Source organism: Yarrowia lipolytica, chromosome 1C, assembly GCF_001761485.1.
Source record: "Yarrowia lipolytica chromosome 1C, complete sequence".
Taxonomy (NCBI): domain Eukaryota; kingdom Fungi; phylum Ascomycota; class Dipodascomycetes; order Dipodascales; genus Yarrowia; species Yarrowia lipolytica.
In genome coordinates this window covers 2442568-2467324 of record NC_090772.1, presented here as the reverse complement: position 1 = coordinate 2467324, position 24757 = coordinate 2442568, and the positions used below count along the sequence as shown (strand labels likewise).

Here is a 24757-nt window from a genome sequence, read left to right as displayed (position 1 = left end):
TGTATCTGCGGGGATGGTATCTGTGGAGAGGATATGTCTGTGGCTAGGGAGTCAGCCGGAAATACGCAGTTTCCAGCAGACATTCCTGACAGTGATAAAACTCATCTCTCTGTTGTCACAGTGACGGCAAAGAGGTCTACAGCGGGCTACTCTGTAGATACTTACAACTACTTCTGCCGCCACATTACTCGCGATCCGTGCTTCGCAACCATCGCTCTATCCAACAATCCTCCATTATTACATAACCTCATTCTTACATAACCACCCTAAACTATTCCACAGGATGTTTTCTTGTCACAGAACAAGTCTAGAACCATCCCTCTTCTAACCACTTAATGCTCAACCACTTGATACGTAGTCATCTACTCAGTGGTGTCCATAGTATCGGCGTCGGGAGCAGCGTCGGCAGGGGCATCGGTAGCAGCAGCCGTAGTGCCGGCAGCGGCGGGCTCACCTTCAGTCGTGGTTCCCTCAGCAGCCTCTTCCCCTCCGGTGGGTCTTGGGTTGGACTTTCTGGAAACTCCGTCCAGCTTGGCCAGCCAGTCCACCACCTTGTCGTCGTCCAACAGTGTGAAGGGAGTGTCCTTGCCGACGTAGGCAATGGACGTGTTCTTGAGCGTCAGCTCCTTGTCCTGGGCTAGCGTGTCTCGCAGAGCGTTGAGACCCTCAACAATGAGCTCCTCCAGCGACAGATCGGGAAACGTGTCAAACTTCTTTTCCAGGTACGTTCGTGCGGCCTGCGATCGGGCTCCAATGGCAGCTCCCCGGTACTCCAGAGCCGATCCGGAGGGCAGGAACTCGTACAGGTGGGGGCCGGCTTCGTCGTGGCCGATGATCAGCAGACCCACGCCGTAGGGTCGTCGTCCATACTGCTGGGTGTTTCCCTGGGCCTTGTCGGCAATGGCGTAGACGGCACGCGAGACGGCGAGGGGCCGCTTGTACACCATCTGAGAAGACATGGCCTGCTGACGCAGGAAGTTGGACAGCACACGGGCATCGGGGGCCAGGCCAGCAAGAGCAACTCCGAGATGGTTGTCGACCTTGATGATCTTCTTCTGGTACGAGCCCAGCTCCTCGGCGTTTCGTTTGAGAGCAACAACCACGGCGTGGGTCTTGGACACCAGGCCTACCACTGCTGATCCCTGTTTGATGGCCTCAAGGGCGTACTCCACCTGGAATAGTCGTCCTGTTGGCGAGTAGGTGACGGAATCGTTGTCGTACGAGTTTCGAAACTGGGTTAGTGCGATGTTGCCGGAGAATTGACGCTCGGAATACTCACCATTGTGTCTGGTTGCTGTAGATGTAAATGTTGTGTGCTGGATGCTGTGCTGATGGCGTACCTTTACGACTGTGGCGAATCTTGGGACGGCGAATTAAGGTTGGTGGAGATGGGGATTCGAACTGCGGTGCGTTACGACTAATTATATTTATTAGGAAAATAATAACAAAATGGGAAAAATGAATCATTAGGGAAAGGGAAAATAAATAAATAATAATAAATAAATAAATAAAATGGGAAAAAAAGAAGAAAAAAAGAGGGATAAATACAGAACCATTGGTTGAGATTTTCTAGAGGAGAGTCAAAGGCATCTAATGGATAAAATCGTCTCCATATCACCTGGCCCAACTCCATACAACACAGTCTCACATCTCTGCGGTCTCTCTATTCCATCTACAGTAAGTCCAAAGTCATCTCAGTTCTACGTGATCAGCCACTCTATATCGTAGCTTAAGCCACAGTGGAGACTCCGATTTGGTGCTGATGCACCATGGTAGAGCCAACTGCGAGGCTCCGTCTGAATTGCAATGGTTCTGTACAGACACAGATGACAAGACAAGGCAAGAATCTGGACTGCAGTCCCCGGACCGCTTAAAGAAGCATTGGAGTCGGTCCAGTCACTAACAGAACTCTGGTTCATCTCAGAACACCAATCTCGTACCCCAATTGTGGCGGACTTTCCACGACTTGCAAGATTCACAATACATAAACTTCAGCCACATGAAAACATGTCTCATAATTGTGGGCGTGACTGGAAATAGTCCTGGAATACACACGGTAGAAATGGGGGAGGTACGGCTCGTCTCAATTGCCAGTTTATATACACCAATTACACGAGAGCTTAATTTCAGGCGTGCCTCGGAACTTCCACGCTGCTCAAATCGACCACTTTGTATGACGACAATATGCCAAGACTGTTTGAATCAATTCCCCTGGCTTGGCAGATGCAATTGGTACCAATATCTCCTCTAGTTGTCTTACAAAATCATTCACGATCCATGGTTCAAAAATATATATATTATTTTTTAGCTATTTCCCCAAACCTTATATGAAAGGTTATCTTCGTCGGAGGTTTCTGTTGACTGTAGATGAGCTTTTTTGTATGTAAAGAAGAAGATATAATTGCATGTTCTCAAATTGTAACCTATTACTGTTCTCCTAATACCTTTTGCAACCCATCACGATGACTTGTTCCGAATCAATCTGCCACTTTGTAAAACTCTATGTTGATGATCTCCGGTATCTCCATTGTGGCTCCTATTGCTCACTTATATGTGGCTGCTGTTGATCCAGTTCTTCACCAGTGGCTCGTTTATTGTATATAGCGGCAGATTTCTGTCGATTTCGCTACCCAAAATGCTCGAAAATCTCAGAAAATTCTCTTTTCTGCCGCCAGTCAAAGAACCCTCGGCCAAAGTGTACCAAGCTGTGCTTCAAAAGTACCCGAAATACCGAGAAGAAGAGAAAGAACAGACGTTGGAATACAGAGACGAGGCAAAGCGATCCAAATGGGCCTTCTTCGACGAGTACGAGTACAGACAGACGCCAGTCAAGTCTCTAAAACGGTTTGGATGGTTTGATCCCGAAGATACGCCTGCTGAACGACGTCTGATTCTCAAGTTGGACGTGATTCTCACAGCATTCTGCTTCGTAGTCTACTGGATCAAGTACCTGGATCAATCCAACATCAACAATGCCTATGTTTCTGGTATGAAAGAAGATCTCGATTTCAAAGGTAATGATCTGGTGACAACTCAAGCCATGTACTCGGCAGGGGCCATCATCTTCCAGCTACCATTCCTTTACATCATTCCCAAGTTTCCCAACAACTACATTTTGCCGGTTATGGACTTTGGTTGGGGTCTAATGACTCTACTGCTTTACAAAGCCAAGAGTCCAGGTGGAGTGCAAGCGCTGAGGTTTTTTGTGGGGGCTTTTGAGGCCGCATGGTATCCGCTGATGCACTATATGCTCGGATCCTGGCTCAAGCCGAGGGAAATCAACCGGCGAGCAGGTTTTGTTTACTGTGCTCAGTTTCTTGGAACCACAACTTCGGGTCTTTTGGCAGCAGCTGCAACCACTCATTTGCACGAGTATCTGGGCCACAAGGGCTGGCAATGGCTGTTCATTTTGGACGGCATCATTACGCTTCCCGTGGGTCTTCTGGGAATCTGGATTCTCCCCGGCACTCCTCATAGATGCACCTCCATCTTCCTGACCGAAGAGGAAATCGTGCTGGCTAGAGAACGACTGAGAAGAGGGCCCAATGATACCCACCAGCTGCAACTGTTTGACAAACAGCTGTGGAAAAACATTCTCAACTCTTGGAAGCTGTGGATCCCCCTGGCAACAGGTATCGCCTTTTGGTGCTGCTGCCAGATTCCATCCAGTGGAGCCTTCATTCTGTGGCTACACTCTCTGGGTCGGTACAACTCGGCCCAGGTCAACAACATGTCAACTATTGCCCCCGCTTTGGGCATTGCTTGGGTCGCTATAGTTGTCACAATTGCCGACTATGGCAACCGCTGGATGGCCATTGTTTTTGCCGAGCTGTGGGTCATCATTGGAGCGGTGATTCTGGCGGTGTGGTACGTTCCCGAGTCCGCCAAATGGCTAGCCTGGTGCACGTCGTACTTTGCCCTGAGTATGTTGGCCTCGCTGTATTCCTGGATCAACGACATTTGTCGTCATAATGCCCAGGAACGGGCCATAATATTGCTGCTGGTCAACACAGTGGCGCAGACCTGTCAGACTTGGACTTCGGTGCTGGTTTTCAAGACGGTGGAGTCGCCCAGGTTCCTCAAGGGCTACTGCTTCTGTGCCGCCTTCTCCCTCATTCTTGTGGGTATGGTTTTTGTCATGCTCTTCTTCTACAAGAGACAGGAGCGGAAGGATGCCAGACTGAACGGTATTGTCCTGTATAATTCGACTCTTGTTGAGTCTATGGACACGGCAGAGGTCTCTGAGAGTGATGGTAAGACCGATTTCAAGGTAGATAAGTATAGTATTTAGTTGAAATGATTATACCGCGTCTTAGAATCTCCTAGCTAGATGTGAACTTCAGTTCGAAAACCGGTTGAGTCTAGAGCATTTGAGATCCTGCTCTATCACTGCCGTCGGAGAGGACCATCTGGAGCTAGGAGTCTCGACTCCAACTCAACTCTACCTGTCCCGTTACTGCGTGTTTCTGAAACCCCATTAACTTCTATGTTTTTCTTTTCTTTCGGATCCGACAGCCAGCTTATCATCACTCTCCGATGTGTCGGTCCCCCCCTCTGCCTCCGCGGTGTCAGCCAAACCAGAATTGTACAGCACAATTCCGTTCAACCTGGCGTCTTTTCGTTCCTGGCTCTTGTAGAACGACAGCAGAATAAAAACCATGCAAATCAACAGAAACGAAAAGGCGGCGGAAAAACAATACCCCTTCAGATACCGCGGCGACTCGACCGTCTTGAACACCAGCACCGAAGTCCAAGTCTGACAAGTCTGAGAGATGGTGTTCACCAGAAGCAAGATGATGGCCCGTTCTTGTGAGTTGTGACGGCAAATGTCGTTGATCCAGGAATACAGCGAGGCCGACATACTCAGGGCAAAGTACGACGTGCACCAGGCTAACCATTTGGCGGACTCGGGAACGTACCACACCGCCAGAATCACCGCTCCAATGATGACCCACAGCTCGGCAAAAACAATGGCCATCCAGCGGTTACCATAGTCAGCAATTGTGACAACTATAGCGACCCAAGCAATGCCCAGAGCGGGGGCTATAGTGGACATGTTGTTGACCTGAGCTGAGTTGTACCGACCCAACGAGTGCAGCCACAGCAGATAGGCGCCATTGGAAGGAATGTTGCAGGAGCACCAAAAGGCAATACCTGTTGCCATCGGGATCCACAACTTCCAGGAGGTGAGAATTCTTTTCCACAGCTGTTTGTCAAGCAACTGTAGCTGGTGGGTGTCTCTAGGGCCTCTCTTGAGCCGTTCTCTGGCAATTACAATCTCTTCGTCTGTGAGAAACAGAGATGTACATCTATGAGGAGTTCCAGGGAGGATCCAGATACCCAAAAGACCAACTGGCATAGAGACAATTCCGTCTAGGATGAACAGCCATTGCCAGCCCTTGTGTCCTAGATATCCATCCAGATGGGTGGTTGCGGCTGCTGCCAAGAGACCCGAGGTTGTAGTCCCCAGGAACTGAGCACAGTAAACAAAACCTGCTCGTCGGTTGATTTCCCTTGGCTTGAGCCAGGATCCGAGCATGTAGTGCATCAGGGGGTACCAGGCAGCCTCGAAGGCTCCTACGAAAAATCGGAGGGCCTTGACTCCACCGGGATTGGACGTTTTGTAGAGCAACAGGGTCATGATACCCCAACCAAAGTCCATAACCGGCAAAATGTAGTTGTTGGGGAACTTTGGAATGATGTAGAGAAAGGGTAGCTGGAAGATGATGGCTCCTGCGGAGTACATTGCCTGAGTAGTGACCAGGTCATTGCCCTTGAATCCCAGATCTTCCTTGAGACCGGAAACATAGGCATTGTTGATATTGGATTGATCTAGATACTTGATCCAATAAATGACAAAACAGTAGAAGGTGAGAATCACGTCCAACTTGATGATAAGACGACGTTCAGCAGGACTGTCGTCAGGATCAAACCATCCGAATCGTTTGACTGATTTCGACACAGTTTGCCGGTACTCGTACTCATCAAAGAAGGCCCACTTCGATCGGTGGACTTCGTCTCTGTATTCCAGTGTCTGTTTCTTCTCTTCTTCCCGGAATTTGGGATACTTTTCAAGAACAGCTTGGTACACCTCGGGTGAGGGTTCCTTGACCTTTGGAAGGAGGTTTTTAATTTTTCCGAGTTTTTCCATCGTGTGTTGAACTGAGTGAATGAGCATCTCGTTGATATCTATAAATTAGCCACGGAAGACCGGGTTGAAGCGAGTGGCAGCCACAATGGTATTTTGATTGTTCGATACCAGCCACAATGGAGATAATGGAGATCGACAAGACAGAGTTGGGCTACGAATAGCTACGTAGGCAGGGAGACTTTCTATTCCCGTCGGGGATAACATATATATAGTATTTGTTTGTACCAAAAGAATCAAAGAAACCACATGATTCCAAGTACATAAAAATATCCAACGGTTGCTTTGCTAGATATCGCGCCAGACACAGTCAAACTTGTTTCCAAGGTTTCATATCAGAGATGTGGGAAAGGAGGCTTGAACCTTCGATGAAAGCGATGGAAGCTCAAAATTATGGTCAACAGTGTTTTCAGAAACCTGCTATCAGTTGTCAAAGTCATTTATTTCGTCACTGCTTTCGTCACTTCTTTCGTCACTGCTTCGTCACTGCTTTCGTCACTGCTTTCGTTTTACCTACAATTAGTGGAAAACGGAGTTCCATACCCACTCGTACTTCACCATAACTACACAATTAAGACGGGATGCGAACGGAATTTGACCGGAAGTTTGTAAACAATTACAATTCGACATTCTATCACTGTTTTCCAACTCCCCATCTCGAACTTGTGTCTACTTGTTCGTGTACTTCCACTACTACTGTACTTGCACATCCAACTTTCAGATGTGGCTGAACCTTGCAAATGGCGACTTGGAACTCCGAATGAGCTCAAGCTTGCTCCACAGACTTGTTTTCGAGGTGAATTCTCTACTTTTTGGTATTACAGTGATGTTTTTGCGTCCACGCGGTCAAGCCACACTTATATATATCCCAAAAATAGTACATCCAGAGATAAGCAAGAGTTTCAGGTCGTCAATTGTTGTCTTAGCACGACAAAAGTTGGTGGACTATCGTATATGTCGGTCTACTCCGGTGTATCTTGTCTACTTGGGTATATCTTGTCTACTCGTAGGTAGGTCTCAGACTACAAGAGGGACAATATTTCAATGATGGACTGTTCGTTTGAAGGTCTCCATTGTGGCTTCGCATTAGGGCTTGAAACTATCATATAGTGGCTGATATCGTCGGACTAAAAGGTCAGCTTTTCTGTTGACATATCCAGTTAAAAGTGTTGGAAATGTTGAATAATGTCCCAACCATTTCCCAACTAGTAGTTGTAACCATCAACACCACAACAAAAATACTTACATAAAATCATAAAAAACCCCTCCGAAGTTCGGCCAAAACAAAAAAATACCAACGCATTTCCCGTCACAGGACAAAAATGGACGACACCGGAATCGAACCGGGGACCTCGCGCATGCTAAGCGCATGTGATAACCAACTACACCAGACGCCCTATTCTAGATGGGTTTCTGAGGTATGTTGGCGGCTATCATTTAGACGCTTGATTAGTCATTAGGAATAAAAAAAAACCAAAAGAATAAAAAACTATATATATAAAATATAAATATATATAATAAAATTTGGCCGAAAAGTTACCTGGAAAGGTAGTTATTGGTACCGTTGGAATTGCCAGAGTCGGGGAATTCCAGTAGTTATGAACCAATGCATCTACCTACTTTGTAGTTTTCGAATCCGTGTCTTCGAATGTGATCAGAAGAAGCAGCAATTGACAAAGGCTTTTCTGTTAAAATCTTCGGAAAGACTGCCGGAACGAATTTATGGACTCTGCTGAACTTGAAACCGGTTGCCATCGGTCGTTTCCTTCTCGTCGTCGTCGTCGTCTTGGCTCTAGCCTGTGTCTCGTTGTTGTCTCTGTTGTCTCGTCTCCGTCTCGGTCTTCAGGGAGTCAATCGTGGGGGTCTATAGACCATTACTTCACTCACATGTTCTGTAGACAGGACAGAGAAGAGAAGAGAAGCGAGGCTAGACACCCGACATAGATTGGCCAATCCCACAGTCCCGTGATTCAGATTGATTACTCGGTTGGTTTTGAGTCCCTGGAGACCAATGTTTGATGTTTGATTCACTATACACAATTGCTTATAGCCCAGAAAGACCGCTGGGTGTGATAAAACAGAGAATCTTAGCATCTATCAAATCTGCTACTTGTAGTCTGAGTATACTGAGACTGAGTTGATTGTAAATGAAACGTAACTGAATGCCATGGATCAAACCTGCAGACTTGATTGTTATGTCTGGTAGTATGAGTACAATACCCATACAAGTGCTGTTCAGTACACGTAAAGTATCTCCGATGTACACAATCTTTGCATCAAACGATCCTAAGGACTTTGCTTGTCCTTGGGCGATCTGATCTTAGAATGATGTTCGACTCTGGACCGTTATCAGACGGCCCTTCGGAGACTCAACTTCCGGCGTCAGGAACACGAGAGAAAGTGAATGAGATGAACAGATATGAACCTGGAGGAGTATAGAGTCAAACACTTAGTGCTGTAGATAAAATATAGAGACGAACCACCTGCTCCTATATTCGTCAACATATAAATTAATTACAAACTAACACCAGAAATTGTATGTTCGATAAAGGAAGGAGCGTCGGGACAGCTCCTCGTCCTCGATGGCCATTTCGGCTCGCACCTTGTCGAGATCCATTTCGCGCCGGCCGGTGTCAATGTCCAGGTCCTTGAGACCCAGAAAGCCGTCGCGCTTCCACACCTTCCAGAAGATCCAGAAGGCAATGACCACCGGCGCTGCCAGGTAGGCCTGGAAGAAGTCGGACGCGTTGGGGGTCTTTGCTCCCAGGGGATACAGGGCGATCCAAAACTGGGCCATGAGCACTAGACAGTTGAGAATCAGGCCCAACACGCTTCCCCAGACTCCAAACGCTGCGCGGAAGGTGAGTTCGTCGGTTCCTCGGCCCCGGTATTTGAGGGCCAAGCGGAACCGGATGTGGGCGAGACAGATGGAGCCCCACACAAACACGGAGGAGAGACCCGAGAGCGCCAGCAGCCAGTTGAAGACCTCGTTTCTGGTTTCGGCGCCGGCGGCGGCAATGAAGGAGAAGAGTCCGAACGCCAGGACCACCAGAATACCGAAGATGGGCCGGCCCTCGCGGTCAATGTAAGCGAAGATCTTGGGGGCCTGTCCGGACTCGCCCATGGCGGCCATGGTTCGCGAAAAGCCGTAGACGGAGGCGTTTCCGACCGACAGGACCGAAATCATGATTACCACGTTCATCACCGACGGCAGACCCTTGACTCCGGCCAGCCGAATGGCAATGACAAATGGCGAGGCGGCGGCGTCGGCAGAAGAAGAGCCGTTGAGCAGCTGGTCGTTGTTCCACGGCACCAACAGACCCACAATGGTCAGAGACACAATGTAGAAGAGACAGATTCGCCAGAAGACCTGTTTGGTGGCTCGGGGCAGCATTTTCCGGGGGTTTTCGGTCTCCGCCGCCGCCAGACCGCACAGTTCGGTGCCGGCAAAAGCAAAGGCAGCAGTGACAAACACGGCACAAACGCCTTTAAATCCGTGGGCAAAGGCACCGGGGTGTTGCCATAGGGTTCCGCCCATGTAATGATGGAAGTCTCCGCGTTCAGGTCCTCCTCCACAGGCCATGACGATTCCGAAAATGACAAAGCCCACGATAGCCACCACCTTGATGATGGAGAAGACGAACTCGGCCTCTCCATAGCCCTTGACTCCAAACAGATTAATGCAGGTGATGACGGCCCAAAACACGGAGACCCAGGCGGCGGCGTTGATGTGGGTGCCGTTCATCTCGTTCCAGAAGTTGACCGTCATTGACGCAGCCACCAGCTCCAGAGGTAGCACCACAAACCAGTTCATGACGTAGTTCCACGCCATGGCAAAGCCCCACGCCGTGTCGATGAACCGCGTAAAGTAGGTGCAGAACCCTCCCGACACGGGGAAACACACCGCCAGCTCTCCTAGAGCGTGCATGGTCAGCAGCAACATGATTCCGATAATGCCGTAGGCAATGAGAAGAGCGGCAGGACCACCGTTGGCAAGTGTGCTGCCCGAACCAACAAACAAACCCGTGCCAATAGACCCGCCAATAGCAATCATCTGGAGATGTCTGCCCTTGAGTCCCCGTTGAAGAGGAGAGTTGGCTGTCTTGAGAGCTGTGATCTCCATCGGAGTCAGACCCTCGGTGTCAATATGGCTGATGTCCGCAGGGCCAAATCCGTACTTGAACCGCTGCCATTTGCTCATATGGGCCGTCTCCACCTGCCCGGTATGAGTCTCGGTGAACTCGGCACTTTCTGGCGTATCTGAATAGTCTTTTTCCATGCTGATGGAGTAATGAAGACGCAGTGACTGCCCACAACGGTCCCCCAGCTTCGACTTATATACAAGCCACCGATCAGAGCCGTGCAGCCCGGATCCCTTCCTTGTTCGGTTGAGCATTTGCATCCTAGATAAGGGTGCGTGGGAGAGTAGCAAAAGGAGCCGAAAGTCGGGTTTTCACGGGGAAAATCGGGAATAATGGAAAGTAAATGCTATAAAATCGATTTCTGCCATCAAAATCCAAAAAAAACCAAAATCAACCGAGATATTTCTGGCCCTGTTTAGCGGTCTATTTACACCACCCCACATGGCTGTAAAACTTTATTTGATACACGGCTTACCGAATAAGTCACTCTGAACCACGCTCCAGAAAAGATATGGTAAGAAAAAACATACCAGCGGAATTCTTAATATCACGCAATTCGAAATCTGCATCCCATTTATCGCTACCGTGTCTGCAACCCCAACTACGGACCTTATCAATGGCGCCGTTGCCAAGAAGTTTAATGGCCATGAGATGGAACTTTATCTCCTCGGTGGGTCCGTTGTGGAGTCCCCCGAGAGTGACATTTTCGGGGATTTTACCACTATTTATGCATATATGTGTCAAAAATTACGTCTCCAGGTTTGATTCCCTTGTTTTTCACCGTCCTTATGTCGTCATTTTGCTCATTCCATCACTTTTTTGTTTCTCTCCCCCCCCCCCCCCATCCATTGTTCTCACCATTATCATCCTCTACCCAGCTCTTATTGGTTGCAGAAAGCGACGTGATAAAAGCACCTTTGCGTAAATCTATAGTGGATACGACCCCATCTGTCGGCGGTTGCGTCTGTGGGTCCAACTCGGCTTGGTTTTGGTTTTTTCGCCCGCCCAATCAGCCTCCAAAAATATTTCTAAAACGCCTCGGCCGGAAGTTACTGATCCCCGATCAAGCGGCTTGGCAGACACCAAAGAGCTCCTCGTACTAAACAAGCAGCTTCGGCGGGTCTAAAAAACAGCCATCCGATAACTCTGATTGCCTTCGTCGCTGATAACGACTCGAGTGCACTTCACCTGTCGACTCTCAGAAAAGTGGAACCACAATCTGCCAAGCACGCCCAGAGATTTGACGTTGACAGATGAAGGTGAATTTCGAGTATACGAGTACTTGTACAACGATACCAGTAAAAGGACAAGAATATACTATTGGTGTTTGATATATCGGGAGTGTAATGATTATAATCGCCTACAGTTGGTGAAATTGAGATAGAAACTCGGAGAGCGTATGAGGAATGTCCTTGGATCATCTCCAATTGTCCTCGAGCTGTGTTCTTCATGCCGAGACCTGTGACACAATGTGCACCAAAACACTGAAATGACACAGGAGAACTGAATGATGAGACTCGAGTCCAAAGACAGTCCTCTGTTTGTGACTTTGTCGGCTTTTCTGAACAAACGACTTCTCATAGACAATATGTACTATTCCATGTCAAATGGGGAACAGATAGACATCCCTAGAGAGATGACTGAAGTCCATGGGGATTCACTGTATCTCTCAGGAACGCATTTATGTTTGGAGCCACTCTATATATTCCCTATCACGTGAATGGACTTTTTATACCGTCGGGAATATCTCTCAGATTGTGTAGAAAAAGGCTGTAGAAAAAGGCTGTAGAAAAAGGTATTATTTAACATTGTTTTATATTGAAATCAAAGGAGCTCTCTTTTCATCTTTTTGTGTGGTTCGAAGCTCTGTTCTCTCTTTTCTGTCTTGCAAAGAATACAGTCTTTTACTTTCTTTTACCTGGTTTACTTGGTTTACTTGGTTTACTTGGTTTACTTGGTTTACCTGGTTTACTGTTTACCTGGTTTACTTGATTTTACCCACATTTCAACAAACATACCAAGTAATATGTGTGGATTGTTGATACATTTTTCATTGGGAAACTATGTTATTATAAATATTAGAAAAACATCTAGAAATCGCTTCCGTTGAACACCAAGCTAGTTTTTTTTTTCTCTCAATGGACCTAACAACTTCCATCAAAGCTCCAAGTCTTGTCTTTATCGATCTAACCCCTTGAACTGCTTCATTATTCTCATCTCATTACTGTTAAATAAATACACACCGAATTGTTTCTTGGTCTAATCCAAAGGCATTCCAGGCAAGAAATCAACATCTTCTGGATCTCCTACCATCGACAAAATCGACTCGGCGTCCGAAAAGTCCACATCCGACCCCAGATTCTGCCATCCCACCATCTTGTTATCTTTTTGGCGAGGAGTGTTTCTGGGCTGATTACGTCTAGGAGTGGTACTTGAGTTGCGAATTTCAATGACATAATGGACATCCACTTCGTCAGAAGTGTCGCCAATTTCAATGACATAATCGACATCCCCTTCGACACAGGTGTCGCGGGCGTCGATGACATAATCTCCATCGTTACCGCCGGCGTCGAAGACTTTTCCATCACTCTGTTCATCTCCGATGGTGGTGTTGCATGTTCGTGCACTGCCTGTGCTGCTTCTGGCACTTTTTGGAGAAGTGCGGCTGGACAGACGTTTAGCCAGAAGCTTGTACTGGAGGGTGTTGTGTTTTCTGGCGGCTCGATTCCGTGGGGTTGCTGTCGGAGTCTCAATCAAAGTGGAGTCGTTGCTTTCGGTGCTAGTGTCTAACAAATGGGTTCGATTGGGCTTCTTTCTGGGCGCTGGTGGAGTTGAGATTGATTTTGGCGTGCTAGCTTTGTATGGTGAGACGTTAATGTCTTGGGTGGAGTGGGATGATCGGAATCGCCTTCGTAGCCCATTCTGGCAAATTTCCTGGAGGGAATGAGGGGGACCCTCAGGCTCTTCTTGATCGGCTTCGAACTCTTGATCGGCTTCGGACTCTTGATCGGCTTCGGACTCATGATCGGCTTCGGACTCTTGATCGGCTTCAGACTCTTGATACTGCTCAGACTCTTGATACTGCTCAGTCTCTACTTGATACTGCTCAATCTCTTCATACTGCTCAGTCTCCAATGGTTCCCCCTCTGACTCCATCTTACGCTTCTTTTTAGGAGAACCAAGCTCCTCGGTGGAATCTTCCTCACAGGGTCTCTTGACAAAAGGGGCCTCTTTAGGTGAGGTAGAGGCTGCTCGGCCATCTTGTTGATGTTGATCTCTCGGTTGTAAGTCTTTAAGCTGCCGCAAAAACGAGTTCACCTCAGCAACCACTTGTTCCTGGGTGTATTCATACAACTCAGAGTCTTCAGTAAACAGCCGCTGTTTTTGATGCAGGCCGAAGCAGAGCTCGATCAGCTGAATCTCGTCGGAGAGATCCACAAGACCGCGAACCGCATATCCGTGACTGAAGAAAGCCGGAACGGTGCGATTGTCCTTGTAGTTGTGTAAAAAGGCCTGGACGGTGCCGTGGACTCCCTTGCAAATCTCAAGCCACGCGGCAGACAAGCGCTGGAGATTCAGCGACTTGTCCGCGGCAAGATATTTCAGGTACTCAATCTTCATTTCTTGCAGAGATTTGGGGCCCAGGGTCTTGTACCAGTCCAAAAACAACCGTTTTGAAGGCCACATGGTCGGAGATGATGGAGGGGGTTTTTGTCGGTCATCAAAGAGCCCGCAAATGGGGTTTTATACCGCTTGTAGCCGACTCTCGAGCTCTTAGGGCTGAAACTAAGCCCCAGATGCGATAGACGAGACCACGGCCATGCATGAGGTGATGAGCTTTGGTACAGCAGGTCCGATCAAGTATCTCCACATCTCCACATCAGCACTTGGTTAGGCATATTGGAGAGAGAGTTGAGATATTTGAAATATAGCATCGACGCATCCACTCCAGAAATCACCGATCCACTTCAGCAATCACCAACCATTGTCTCAAGTTCACTTACTCAGTCTGGTGAAACTGCCCCAATTCCATGAGGCAGGATCCCTGCAGTCAGATCAGTTTTCACGCCGAGCACTTTGTTCTTTGGTGGCCAGCCTCATCAACAGGACCTCATGGAACACGAGCTGATCAGAAGACCGATTAGGACATATGATTGGTGAATCACCAGTTTGGCAAAGTACTCCCGGGATTGTCCCCATTTCCACTCTCTAGCTCTGGTATTTATTGCACGACCGTCACTTTTTCGCAACAAGGAAAAAAAAGAAAAAAAAAAAAAAAAAAAAAAAAAAAGAGTGAAACAATTAAACTTTTGCGTAATCTTTTCACGACGTCGTTTATCCAGTGAGACGGCCCATTGGTACGTTTCTCCCTTGCGTTACGACACCAATCGCCATCTTGCGACATTGGTCAAAGTGGGTCAAAAAATGGCGGGAATCGACCCCGAAACACACGTGGCAGAAATCGAGGCCGCAGCGTCGCATCCGCCGCTTCTGCCGCCGTTGATCCCATCCATTACGACCGGCACATCGTTCGCCAACGTCTGGGGTGCTCTGAACCGGTTTTCCATCGACCAGGGGTTTGTGTTTGCGCTGTACCGCTCCAGAGGCAGCAACAATGGCTCGGACCCGTTCGTGCGCAAAATCATGCGCTGTTGTCGGCCCGATTGCACGTACAAGGTGGATATCCGCGACTATGGAGGAGGCAGGGCTGATTTGGTGTACGACTCCAGCAGCCGGAACGAACACAATCACAAGACGGACGGCTCAGATGTGACCGAGGGGGTTTCGGCACTCATTGATAAAGTAGAGAGAGGTCGACAAAAGAAAAACCCAGACTTCGAGGACGAAAACTTGCCTCCAGGCACTGTTCAAAACTCCAAGCTGCACCTGTGGAAAATGATCAACGACTGGGCAAAAAAGGACGGTTTTGTCTTCAGGTACAAGTCTATAGGTGGCAAAAAGAAGAACAACAAGCAGTATCTGCGCTTTGTTTGCTGCCGCTCCGGTGAAGATGGCCAGGCTTGTGGATACAACATCAGTGTGACCAAACATGGAGATACCAACTGGACGGTCAATCAGACCAGGAACTTGTCTGTCCACAATCACAGCTTATGTCCGATTGACCAGTTATCACGGGACCAACGGAATCTGATCTACGACATTGAAAAACGCATTCTACAGCTGGATCCACAATACTGCCCAGACTACTTGCCTGCTAAAAGGTCGTTTCGCCATCGTGAGGATCTTGAAAGGTATCTCAACGACTTTAGTCTTAATTACAAGTCTGATGGAGTGCCATTTTACTTTGGATGGGTCAAAAAGGACACCAACACCAGCAAATCGGGTGCTGATTCTGGCGGAACTCCCACAGAGACCATCACCTACGCTTGCAGTCGGTACAGAAAGCCCACCAAGCTTCGTCCCTGTGTTGGAACGGAGTGTCCCGTCAAGGTCAACGTTTACAAAGACGTTGACGGCGTTTGGCACCTGCGTCATGCGCCCTATCAAGACAATGTCACCGGCCATAATCATGCTCCAGCGGACTCCAAGTGGAGCGTGATGGTTCATCGGCGTCTTTCTTCCGAAGAACGACAGTACATCAAGGAGTCTACTGAGCAGGGAATGACCCCTACTCAGATTGCACAAGTTCTGAAACAGCGAGGGAACGAAGCAATCACAAACCGTCGAGTTTCGGGTCTGATTTTCGAGATGAAGCGAACGGCGGCCAGGAAGAAGCGGAAATTGGACTCCAAAGACTTGAGGCATGACGACAACGACGCCGAAAGACCCAACTACGTTGAGTAATGTATAATAGCAAGCACAGAGACATGAGGAGACTCCGATTCAGACGGGCTATTTTGTTAATGAGTCGTGTGTGGCTTAATAATCAACAAAAATAGCTTTGGAGGATTCGTCTGTTCCTCTCAAGTTTCTACAGTGTAAAAATCGAGGACCCAGGTCCATTCTACGCCATATGACTAAGCCGGGAAAAATATGGTCCAAAAACAAGCCCGACGTGGGGCTTGAACCCACAGCCTTGAGATGACCTTGGAATAAGAGTCTCACGCTCTACCGATTGAGCTAGCCAGGCAATTTTGGCGATGGGTTTTTCGAAAAGCTAGACCTACAGCACCATAAGTTTGCTTAGTCATAAAAAAGAATATAAATGAATAAAAATCGAAAGTAAAACTCGTTACGGAGCTGATACAAGAGGATGTAAAAAAATGAAATGGCGACATCCGCAGGATTCGAACCTACGCGGGGAAACCCCAAGAGATTTCTAATCTCTCGCCTTAACCGCTCGGCCAGGATGCCATGGATGTATTCCGGGATTGGTGGGACATTGTGAGGGCAGTTATGGAACTTTGAACCGGCGAAAAAACCGGAAAAAACGGCAAAAAAACGGCAAAACCCGGCTAATTTGGGTGTTTTTGGTATTTGGAGTATTCTAATGAAATTTTGATAGTTTTATAGCCAACTGGATAACTTCTTGGTCTAATTTGGTGTGTTGGGCTGCTCAAGTGAATATATAATTGAATAAATAAAGCGTCAACCTGTCGTAGTCTCTAACGTCTAGTGGATTCTCTCAGGTACCTAGCTTCACTTTTTCGTCTCAGATGTTTGCCGTGGTAGATAAGAGGAACGGTCAGGGCTAGAGGGACCAGAGAAATGCATCCCACGGTGATGTAGACGTTCTGAAGACCGACTTTTTCGATCCAGGGCGTCTGGGCAAACACCATTATCATTCCAAACACGTTTCTGACCACAATCACACCGATAAATGCATCAGCAACAATGTTTTTGTAGCTGTCCAGCAGATATGTCAGTACAATGGCTCCGGAAGAGCCGAATCCGAACATGATGATGGCGAATCCGAGAGTGGGCACCATCCAGTGGACCCCGTGGGCAATGGGAAGTCCAAACAGAAACAGTCCGATTGTGAGAGTCAGGTTTGCAGGAATCAGCCCATACAGTCGCATTTCGGGTTCGTACTGCCCTCCGTTGCGTCTGGACAGCCAAATGATTGTCTTGTCGTTGAACCAGCCTCCGTAGACAGACCCTAGTGCCATTCCAATGAAGGGAGCAATGTTGATGTTTCCCAGGGCGGCGGAGGAAAAGCTGTAGGGAGGTTCGGCAAACGCAGATGCCACCGTAGTAGCTGCCATGGCCAACCACGTGAGCATGAAGCCGTATTGGATGGCCACAAAGGTGACGATTGGGTAGGCAAACAGCGTTATAAACGGGGTGTACATTTTCCGACCAAATTCTCTCCAGCTTCCTGGGGTATAGGTGACCAGAGCCAGGCGTTTGGACAGAGGGTTCTTCTGGTACTGGTAGGCGTTTCTGGAGGAGGCTGAATCGGAGAAATCCATGATGACAGACTCCGTCGAAGGAGACTCCAAGTTGCGGACTATGTCTTTTGCGTCCTTGTTGCTCAGATTCTCCTCTGGCCTGTCTTCTTCGTCTTCTCCGACCCCCACCAGGGTCTCTGTTCCGGCTGTGTATTTTGTTTCTTCAAAGAAGAGCAACGTGGAAAGAAACTGGGCTCCGGTTATGACAGCAATGATTCCGTAGACCCATCTCCACCCCAGACTCATGGTGATATATCCCGCCGGCACCATGATGAGAAAGTTGCCAACGTCCACCACCACCATGTAGATGCCGTTACAGGTGCCTCTTTGGTGCACAAAGTAGAGATCGGCCACCGTCATTTGAATTATGGTCTCAGTGACACTGGTGGCCATACCTTGGAGCAAGCTGGAGCCGTACAACTCGCCCACGGTCGTCATTTTGGCCATCCAAGCCGCACATGCTAGAGCTATCGCCGAAGATACCAAATAAACGGGCCGTTTTCCAAACTTTTCCGCAAACGGGATCATTAGTGGACATCCCAGACCCAGACCCGCCACCGACAGCGCGTATCCGTTGTTCTGCTGGTCCAGAGTCCATCCCAACTCCTGATTTTGAGGCGTCCAGAAAACCGTCGATACACAGTTGGCGGTGAACGCCATGAGCGTAAAGAAACAGACAATGAACAAGTTTGTGTGTTTTCTCCACTTGGACCAGTTGAGCGGCTCGTTGGGATCGGCTGTCGGAGTGGGCTGGAGAATGATAGCATCGGAAGCATGGTTTTCCAAGATGGTGGTTCCCGGCGGTTCGTGCGACATTTTCGTGGAGTCTTTTTTCGTGCAATGGCGACCCCGCAGCGCGTCCAGGGTATATATACCAACAAGTAGGGCTAGATCGACTTTTTTAACTCCATTGATCCGCTATCATGGCCGCAGGGTCTTATCTTGCTTCCCAAAAAAGACCTTGTATGCCATGTGAGACATTCAAGGGCTGAAATAACAGCAGGTTCGGGCCAAAATCGGGCCAAATCGGGCCAAATCGGGCCAAAAGATGAGCTCGAGATTTCTTTCGATGATTATAAAAATCTGGTCCTTTTCTTCTCCACCTCGGGTGAAAACCACTAGTTTCCATTCAACACCTCCTTCTTATGTCCATCGCTGATAAGACGCAGATTAAATACCAGTTTGGATCCACCAGTTTGGATCCACCAGTTTGGATACAAGTTGAGGACCAGTGATTTCGAAAAGTGAATGCACTTTCAAGTACTTGCCCGTCATTTCAACTACATTCTACGTCTCATTACACCGATACTCCCCTACTATTGTCCTCCTGTCCTCCCCCTTGTTAGCGCTAACCTAGCCCGAAATGGCTGCATCCAAACGGTCACCAGAAGTCGCTAGAGGGAGCTTTTTTTTTTTTTTTCGTCTGAGGTACATGGAAGAGTTCTATGCCGGCAGTTTGACTGGAACAACTGTTTTGATGATGAAAAACTGAGACCTTGAACCCATCCCGACGGCTGTGACTCCTGTCGGGCCGAAACTCTACATCTATCAGTCGAAATGTATCCACGGAGTCATGGTGACTCGGCGGCGGGAAAAATTACCACAACGGTTTACCCACTGTCAGATTGCCTAAAGTACTGTACTGTAGTGTAGTAATATGTACTACTACTACTACTACTGTATGTACCGTACCACCAATATCTTACCTCCATTATCTATATACCAACCGCAACAATCACCTAACTGCTTGGTTTAGTCCCCCTACTGGTTATCCTTTTGGTGCTTTCGCTTGATTCGCTCAACCAGACTCTCCACACCCTCGCCGGTCTGGTCTCCCTTTCGCTTCTTCTTCTTGGCAGGCTCTCCAGATTCGCCCTTTCGCTTGACACCTCCCTGACCTCGGTCCTGCCGCTTTCGGCGCTCATCTAGCAGCTTGTCCATGGCCTTGGTTCGAGTGAATCCAGGCTTGGACGGATCAATGGCAAACTCGTGGTCGTCGTAAAGAGCCGAAAATCGAGGATCGTCGACCGGCATCTCGAACTTGTCCTCCACAAGACCCTGCTGTCTGTACTTGGACTTCTTCTTGGCGTTTTTCTCGGCCTTGATGATCTCCTTCATATCAAAGTGCTTGGCGTCGGTCTCCTCGTCCACCAGCAACGCTAACTGCTCCATCTCCTTCTTTTTCTTTTCCCGCTCCTTCTTGCCCTTGTTCTTGGGCTTCTTGGCCTCCTTCTCATGCTCCTCATCCTCCTTGGCCTCCTTGGATTCCTGCCACTTTTGGATTCGGGCCGTTCGTCTCTCCTTCTCCTTTCGCTTGTACTTCTCCAGCGTGGTTTCCTCACCCTCCTCCTTGGGCTCAGCAGCACTCTTCTTGGACTCGTCCAGTCCGGGGGTGAAGGTGATTTCCATATCCACATCCTCCTCTCCATCCTCGTCCTCGCCCTTGTTGATGCCGGTGCCCTCCAACAAGCTCTGGTACTTTGCCTTGAGATCGGCCCGCCCCTCCTCGTCAGACTCGCTGTCGGATGCTAGGTAGGCCTTGAGCTCCTCATTATCCATTTCCTTCTTGTTGAACGCCCGCAGAGTCACGTTCTTTCGTTCGGCCGGAGTCTCATCCCACGTGAGCTTCACCTTGGAGTGCTGAAGAGCGGCAGTCTCGAAATCAGACGGCTTGTAGTTGGTGGGAACCCGTGTGCACTTGTCTCGAGGCTCGTCGTCAAAAGTCATGTCCGAAGGCACGTATCGCAAGTCGAAAAAGTTGGCGGTCGACTCGTACTCGGTCCCGTCGCAGTTCTGATAGATGTTTCGGGCCGTGGCGACATCCGAACACACAATAACCGCGTAGTAGTACCGCATTCGCTGCAACTGGTACTTTCGGAAGCTCTTGGAGTTGATTTCCTCGCCGTCGTCGTTGTTGAGCAACTCCTGTTTGATTTTTTCGTCGTCGTCCGAGTCGTCGTCCGAGTCGCCAGCCCGCTTCTTCTTCTCCTCAAACAGCTGCGCGTCCGGTCCATTGAGCTCCTCCTCGGCCATCTTCTCCTTGCCGTATTCACTGGGATAAATGGCCACAGACTTGATCTCGCCCTTAGGGGGGATGAAGCCAGAAAAGGTGGCCATCAGGTCGACCGACCGCACGTGATCCCAGTCCAAATTGACCGCCGCAAGAGTGGTGCTCTCGTCGCCGGTGGCAATGTCCTGCGAGTCCGCCAGCACCACCTCTTCCTCCATCTCCACCTCCGAGTCCGAGTCCGAGTCGTCGTCCGAGTCTGAATCGTCGCCCGAAGAGGCGTCAGAATCGACTCCTTCTCCCCGCGCTCGGTCCAAAGCAGACAGAGGCTTCTTCTGAGCCTTGGTCTCGGGCTCCTCGGAGTCTCCCTCTTCACCGGACTCCTCCTCATCGTCGCTCAGGTTATACAGCCGCTGCAGCTGCGCGTCCTGCTGCTCCAGCTTTCGACCATACTTGTCGACCTTGGCGCCCTTGTGAAAGTCCTTGTTGTGGAGCAGCTCCTTCTTGAACCGCGAGTCCACTGTCACCTTCATGTCCTTCTTTCGCGGCATGTAGAACCGCGGGTCCGAATGCACTCCCGCAAATCGCGGGTCGTCGCTCACGGTCTTTCTCTCCTTGTTTCCCTTGGGTGGCATTTCGCTCTCTGGTGATATGGTGACGATAGCTGATTTGCAAATGAAAATTGAAAAATGAAACTTGAAAATTTCAGATTGTGCAGATAGTCGAATTTTTTATAGTTAGACTTTGGACTTCTGCATCATGTCCTCGCTATGGCGAGAATTGGCCAGACAAGTGCAGTGCATGTAGCAGATAATGAAGGGTGGAGGTCGCAGAGCCGTCTGTGGTCCAATCAGGTCCAGACTCGAACAGCTTCCTTTTTCCCCTTTTCCCCGGTCCCCGATGCTCGCATTCCGCGCCGATTGGAGTCACACTAATGCCGGACTCTCAAAGTGGCAAAATTTGTATGGATGAAATATAGGATAGTAGCACAGCCACGACCAGGAGATCCCCAGCATCATTTTGGTACCATAAAGTGCATCTTGGTGTTCTCCTAGGGTTGAGAGAAGTGGATAGTTGGGCTTTGAATCTTGAGTTTAGAACGGGAGTAGCAAGTGCCATAAACCAGCTTACTATAAGTAGGGCTCCGTTGCTGTTTTCGGGGCCTCATTTTATGATGGAACGTCAGGACGAAAGCGAAAAGCCCTCCAAAGCAACTGCTTCTATTGCTAGCAACAACGGAGTTCATGAGACCGACAAGAAGGTGATTACTACGACCCAGGAGCAAGTTGGGTCTGTTTCCCTTGCTGATTCACACTCCGAGTCCCGCAACTCGTCTGAGAAACCAAACTATCTACGTCTTTTGTGAGTGGATGACAGGGTTGCAATACTGGTGCTTTCTCTCAGCTCATTTGTACTTGTAATTTCATCAATACACTGTAGTTACTCGTCGCTAGCTCTCAATTCAATCTCAAGCAAGTAATCGAGTCGGATTTGAGACGCGTCAAACACAATAATCTCGTCGTTCATGACTCCGCTTTGACCAGCCTTGGCCCAATAACTGTGGTAACCTTCGGGGGGGTTGGTACTGACAGGCCCCTCGGGTGTAAAGTAGTTTCCCAGAGCCACCGACGCCAGAAACATGTAGATGGTCTCTGGTTTTCCGCTTCCATCTGAGGTCCAGAGCATGCCGTCGCAGTAATTGAGCGATTTGGACGACTGGTTGGCGAAATACAGACCGTCCCCAAACATGGCACCCACCTTTTGACCCGGAGACAGTTTAGGAAGAAGCAGGCCCTTTCCCAGAATAGACAGAATGTTCTGGAGACGGGTTCCGTGCCACAGTTCCTGCACGCACTTGATTTTCTTGGAGGTGGCGGCAAAAGGGGCCTGTTGGGAACCCAACTTGATCTTGTAGATGTTCTTTACCTTTGCACATTTGGCAGTGTAGCCGTGGATCTGGTTTTTCGACGATTCAAACATGGTGTTGATTCTGTTGAAGCTGCGTTTGTCGGTCACGTGCTTGACCTCGACGTTGAAGGTCTTTTCGGCGTCCGTCTTCTTCTTGGTGGGTTTCTTTTCCGATTCCTCGGCTGCCTTCTTTTTGAGGTCTTCAATCAGTTTAAGGGTTTCCAGCAGAGCGTCACAGGTGGCCTTTTGCTCGTCAATGGCGGTCTGGTTGAACAGCAGGTGTCTGATTTCGCGGGCGTTTTTCACCTTGTTGGGGATGATGACAAAGTACTGCTCGTTGAGGGTGTACAAAGTGGACATGATGACTTCCAGCTCGGCAGAGGGTTTCACGGCGGCGTTTGGTTCTTCTTCGGCGGGTTCATTTTCGGCTGCTGCCTTTTCGATGGCTTCTTTGGTTGCCTTCTCGGCTGCCTTCTTCTCAGCTGCCTTGGCTTTTCGTTCGGCCGCCTTCCGGGCTCTTTCTGCCTTTTCAGCTTGCTCCTCCGCCTCTCTCTGGGCGGCTTCCTCGGCGTCTCTCTGGGCCTTGGTCTTGGTAGCACGGGCTCTTGTTCGGCGTCGTTTGGAGGGGGGAGATGAGGGTTCAGCAGGTTCAGGTTCAGGTTCGGGTTCGGGTTCAGGTTCAGTCTTGGTTTCAGCTACTACTTCACCTTCACCTTCACCTTCACCTTCACCTTCGGGCTTGACTCCATCCTCAGGGGTACCAATCGGTCCTTGTTGCACCTCCTCATCAGCCCTCTTGCGCTTCTTAGGACCCTTCTTGGCAACCGGAGTGTCAAAAGAGACGCCCTCCTTGGCCACCAGGGCCTCGAAATTGACAACATGGGTCTCAATCTCGCCCAGCAGCCGGATAGCTTCCTCGACTCCATGCTGCTGAATGACCCCCAGAGGAGTCTTGAACAGACCGTCGTCCGAGTCAAACTTGATCGAAGTCGAAGCGGTGATACGATGGATGTTTTGCTGCGAAATCGTCGTCACCAGAACCCGACTCATGTCGTCGAGATACTTGATCTCCTCCAGAGCAGTGTCAATCACATTACTGCGCACCGTCACCCCACCATCATCCTCCACATCCGCGGCAATCAACGCGTCCTTGTAGCCCTTGTTGCGCTTCTGCCGTAGCATCTGGTCGTATTTGCGCTGCCCACCAACATACGTGTGCTTGACTCCTTCGTTGCCAACTCGCCCATACCGAACCTCCACCGTGTCCAGATCGTCCAGAAGTTTGGCATGGTAGAACTTGTTGCAGTTAGCCTTGGTGTCAAACATGATCAGCATTTGTTGGGTCGACATGGCGGCGGTCAATTGGTCGGTGGTGCGGTACTCGTGGTTGTTGGAAATGAACAGATGTCAAAAATTATGTGTTTTTGTTGGTTTTATTTGTCCTTTATGTTCTACAAGTAGCCTCCACATTTATACAAACACATCTTGGCATGTTATGGATGCACCCATGAGATGCATGATGATGCGGCTGACAGGACCGGCGTAGACTTTGTTAGCGGGGCCTTTAAAAGATACATAAATGATACCATTCGAATCTCCAGAGTTCGAGGAGTCCAAAAATGTGCTTTTTACGCCCATATCTTCACTATTCAGTCCGATTATACCTATTTCCAAAAGTACCCCACCTGCGTCTCTGACGTGCCTCCGTTCCAACCCCCGGACATCCTTGAGCCAATAATCGGCACCTGGGCGAACAGACAGCAGCGAGGAAATAGCCATGGGATGCGGTCACGTGATGTATTATGAGATCTGTGGTGGTCATGTGACTAGATAATATGAAGGTGGTCGAAAACGGTCCATTGGTGGTTTGTTGAGAATCCGACTATGATCATCCAATGACGTCATTGGGCTACAAGTGCATAGTCCAATGGCATTTAAAAGAGAAGAAAAAGGAGGGAAAAAAGGAAAAAGGAGGGAAAAAGAAAAAAGGAGGGAAAAAGGAAAAAGGAGGGGGAAATGGGTCAAAAAAAGCTCCTATGGTGGAAAAATTGGGATTTTATATATCGATTTTGTTCTCTTGGGGGCTTCTCTACTTTTTTTTTTTCTGCATATACATACCTGGTTTAACGCGGTGTTTCAGACCAAATATTGTTGAGAAAATAAGTTCCTTCTGTTGGGAGTTTACTTGGGTTTTAGTTGA

At 48.9% G+C, this 24757-nt stretch overlaps 11 protein-coding genes and 3 non-coding genes across 14 annotated transcripts; 4 read left to right on the top strand and 10 right to left on the bottom strand.

Moving 5' to 3' along the window:
- Positions 1–266: 266 nt before the first annotated feature.
- On the bottom strand, positions 267–1282 carry YALI1_C24660g (uncharacterized protein; the record flags this gene model as incomplete). The annotated part of the gene is made up of 4 exons (XM_068282449.1): positions 267–321; positions 367–869; positions 912–1232; positions 1280–1282. The coding sequence occupies 4 exons, from the start codon at positions 1280–1282 to the stop codon at positions 267–269; spliced, it is 882 nt and encodes a 293-aa protein (XP_068138550.1).
- A 1269-nt stretch (positions 1283–2551) lies between these two features.
- Positions 2552–4291, top strand: YALI1_C24647g (uncharacterized protein; the record flags this gene model as incomplete). Its single annotated transcript, XM_501938.3, has 1 exon — positions 2552–4291. One exon carries the CDS (start codon positions 2552–2554, stop codon positions 4289–4291), a length of 1740 nt encoding a protein of 579 aa, XP_501938.3.
- A 186-nt stretch (positions 4292–4477) lies between these two features.
- YALI1_C24611g (uncharacterized protein) lies at positions 4478–6178 on the bottom strand (the record flags this gene model as incomplete). The annotated part of the gene is made up of 1 exon (XM_501937.3): positions 4478–6178. The coding sequence occupies one exon, from the start codon at positions 6176–6178 to the stop codon at positions 4478–4480; it is 1701 nt and encodes a 566-aa protein (XP_501937.3).
- Positions 6179–7471: 1293 nt separating this feature from the next.
- On the bottom strand, positions 7472–7545 carry YALI1_C24597r. Its single transcript has one exon. It is a non-coding gene; the product is annotated as a tRNA-Ala (tRNA).
- Positions 7546–8295: 750 nt separating this feature from the next.
- YALI1_C24589g (uncharacterized protein) lies at positions 8296–8587 on the top strand (the record flags this gene model as incomplete). The annotated part of the gene is made up of 2 exons (XM_068282448.1): positions 8296–8302; positions 8361–8587. 2 exons carry the CDS (start codon positions 8296–8298, stop codon positions 8585–8587), a joined length of 234 nt encoding a protein of 77 aa, XP_068138549.1.
- Positions 8588–8669: 82 nt separating this feature from the next.
- YALI1_C24567g (uncharacterized protein) lies at positions 8670–10550 on the bottom strand (the record flags this gene model as incomplete). The annotated part of the gene is made up of 1 exon (XM_501936.3): positions 8670–10550. One exon carries the CDS (start codon positions 10548–10550, stop codon positions 8670–8672), a length of 1881 nt encoding a protein of 626 aa, XP_501936.3.
- A 1999-nt stretch (positions 10551–12549) lies between these two features.
- YALI1_C24533g (uncharacterized protein) lies at positions 12550–13977 on the bottom strand (the record flags this gene model as incomplete). Its single annotated transcript, XM_501935.1, has 1 exon — positions 12550–13977. The coding sequence occupies one exon, from the start codon at positions 13975–13977 to the stop codon at positions 12550–12552; it is 1428 nt and encodes a 475-aa protein (XP_501935.1).
- A 133-nt stretch (positions 13978–14110) lies between these two features.
- Positions 14111–14419, top strand: YALI1_C24531g (uncharacterized protein; the record flags this gene model as incomplete). The annotated part of the gene is made up of 2 exons (XM_068282447.1): positions 14111–14180; positions 14223–14419. The coding sequence occupies 2 exons, from the start codon at positions 14111–14113 to the stop codon at positions 14417–14419; spliced, it is 267 nt and encodes an 88-aa protein (XP_068138548.1).
- Positions 14420–14715: 296 nt separating this feature from the next.
- YALI1_C24526g (uncharacterized protein) lies at positions 14716–16095 on the top strand (the record flags this gene model as incomplete). Its single annotated transcript, XM_501934.1, has 1 exon — positions 14716–16095. The coding sequence occupies one exon, from the start codon at positions 14716–14718 to the stop codon at positions 16093–16095; it is 1380 nt and encodes a 459-aa protein (XP_501934.1).
- A 203-nt stretch (positions 16096–16298) lies between these two features.
- Positions 16299–16381, bottom strand: YALI1_C24509r. The gene has a single exon. It is a non-coding gene; the product is annotated as a tRNA-Lys (tRNA).
- Positions 16382–16523: 142 nt separating this feature from the next.
- On the bottom strand, positions 16524–16605 carry YALI1_C24507r. The gene has a single exon. It is a non-coding gene; the product is annotated as a tRNA-Ser (tRNA).
- Positions 16606–16856: 251 nt separating this feature from the next.
- On the bottom strand, positions 16857–18458 carry YALI1_C24488g (uncharacterized protein; the record flags this gene model as incomplete). The annotated part of the gene is made up of 1 exon (XM_501933.3): positions 16857–18458. The coding sequence occupies one exon, from the start codon at positions 18456–18458 to the stop codon at positions 16857–16859; it is 1602 nt and encodes a 533-aa protein (XP_501933.1).
- Positions 18459–19403: 945 nt separating this feature from the next.
- Positions 19404–21284, bottom strand: YALI1_C24460g (uncharacterized protein; the record flags this gene model as incomplete). Its single annotated transcript, XM_501932.1, has 1 exon — positions 19404–21284. One exon carries the CDS (start codon positions 21282–21284, stop codon positions 19404–19406), a length of 1881 nt encoding a protein of 626 aa, XP_501932.1.
- Positions 21285–22089: 805 nt separating this feature from the next.
- On the bottom strand, positions 22090–23907 carry YALI1_C24434g (uncharacterized protein; the record flags this gene model as incomplete). Its single annotated transcript, XM_501931.2, has 1 exon — positions 22090–23907. One exon carries the CDS (start codon positions 23905–23907, stop codon positions 22090–22092), a length of 1818 nt encoding a protein of 605 aa, XP_501931.2.
- Between the last annotated feature and the right edge of the window lie 850 nt (positions 23908–24757).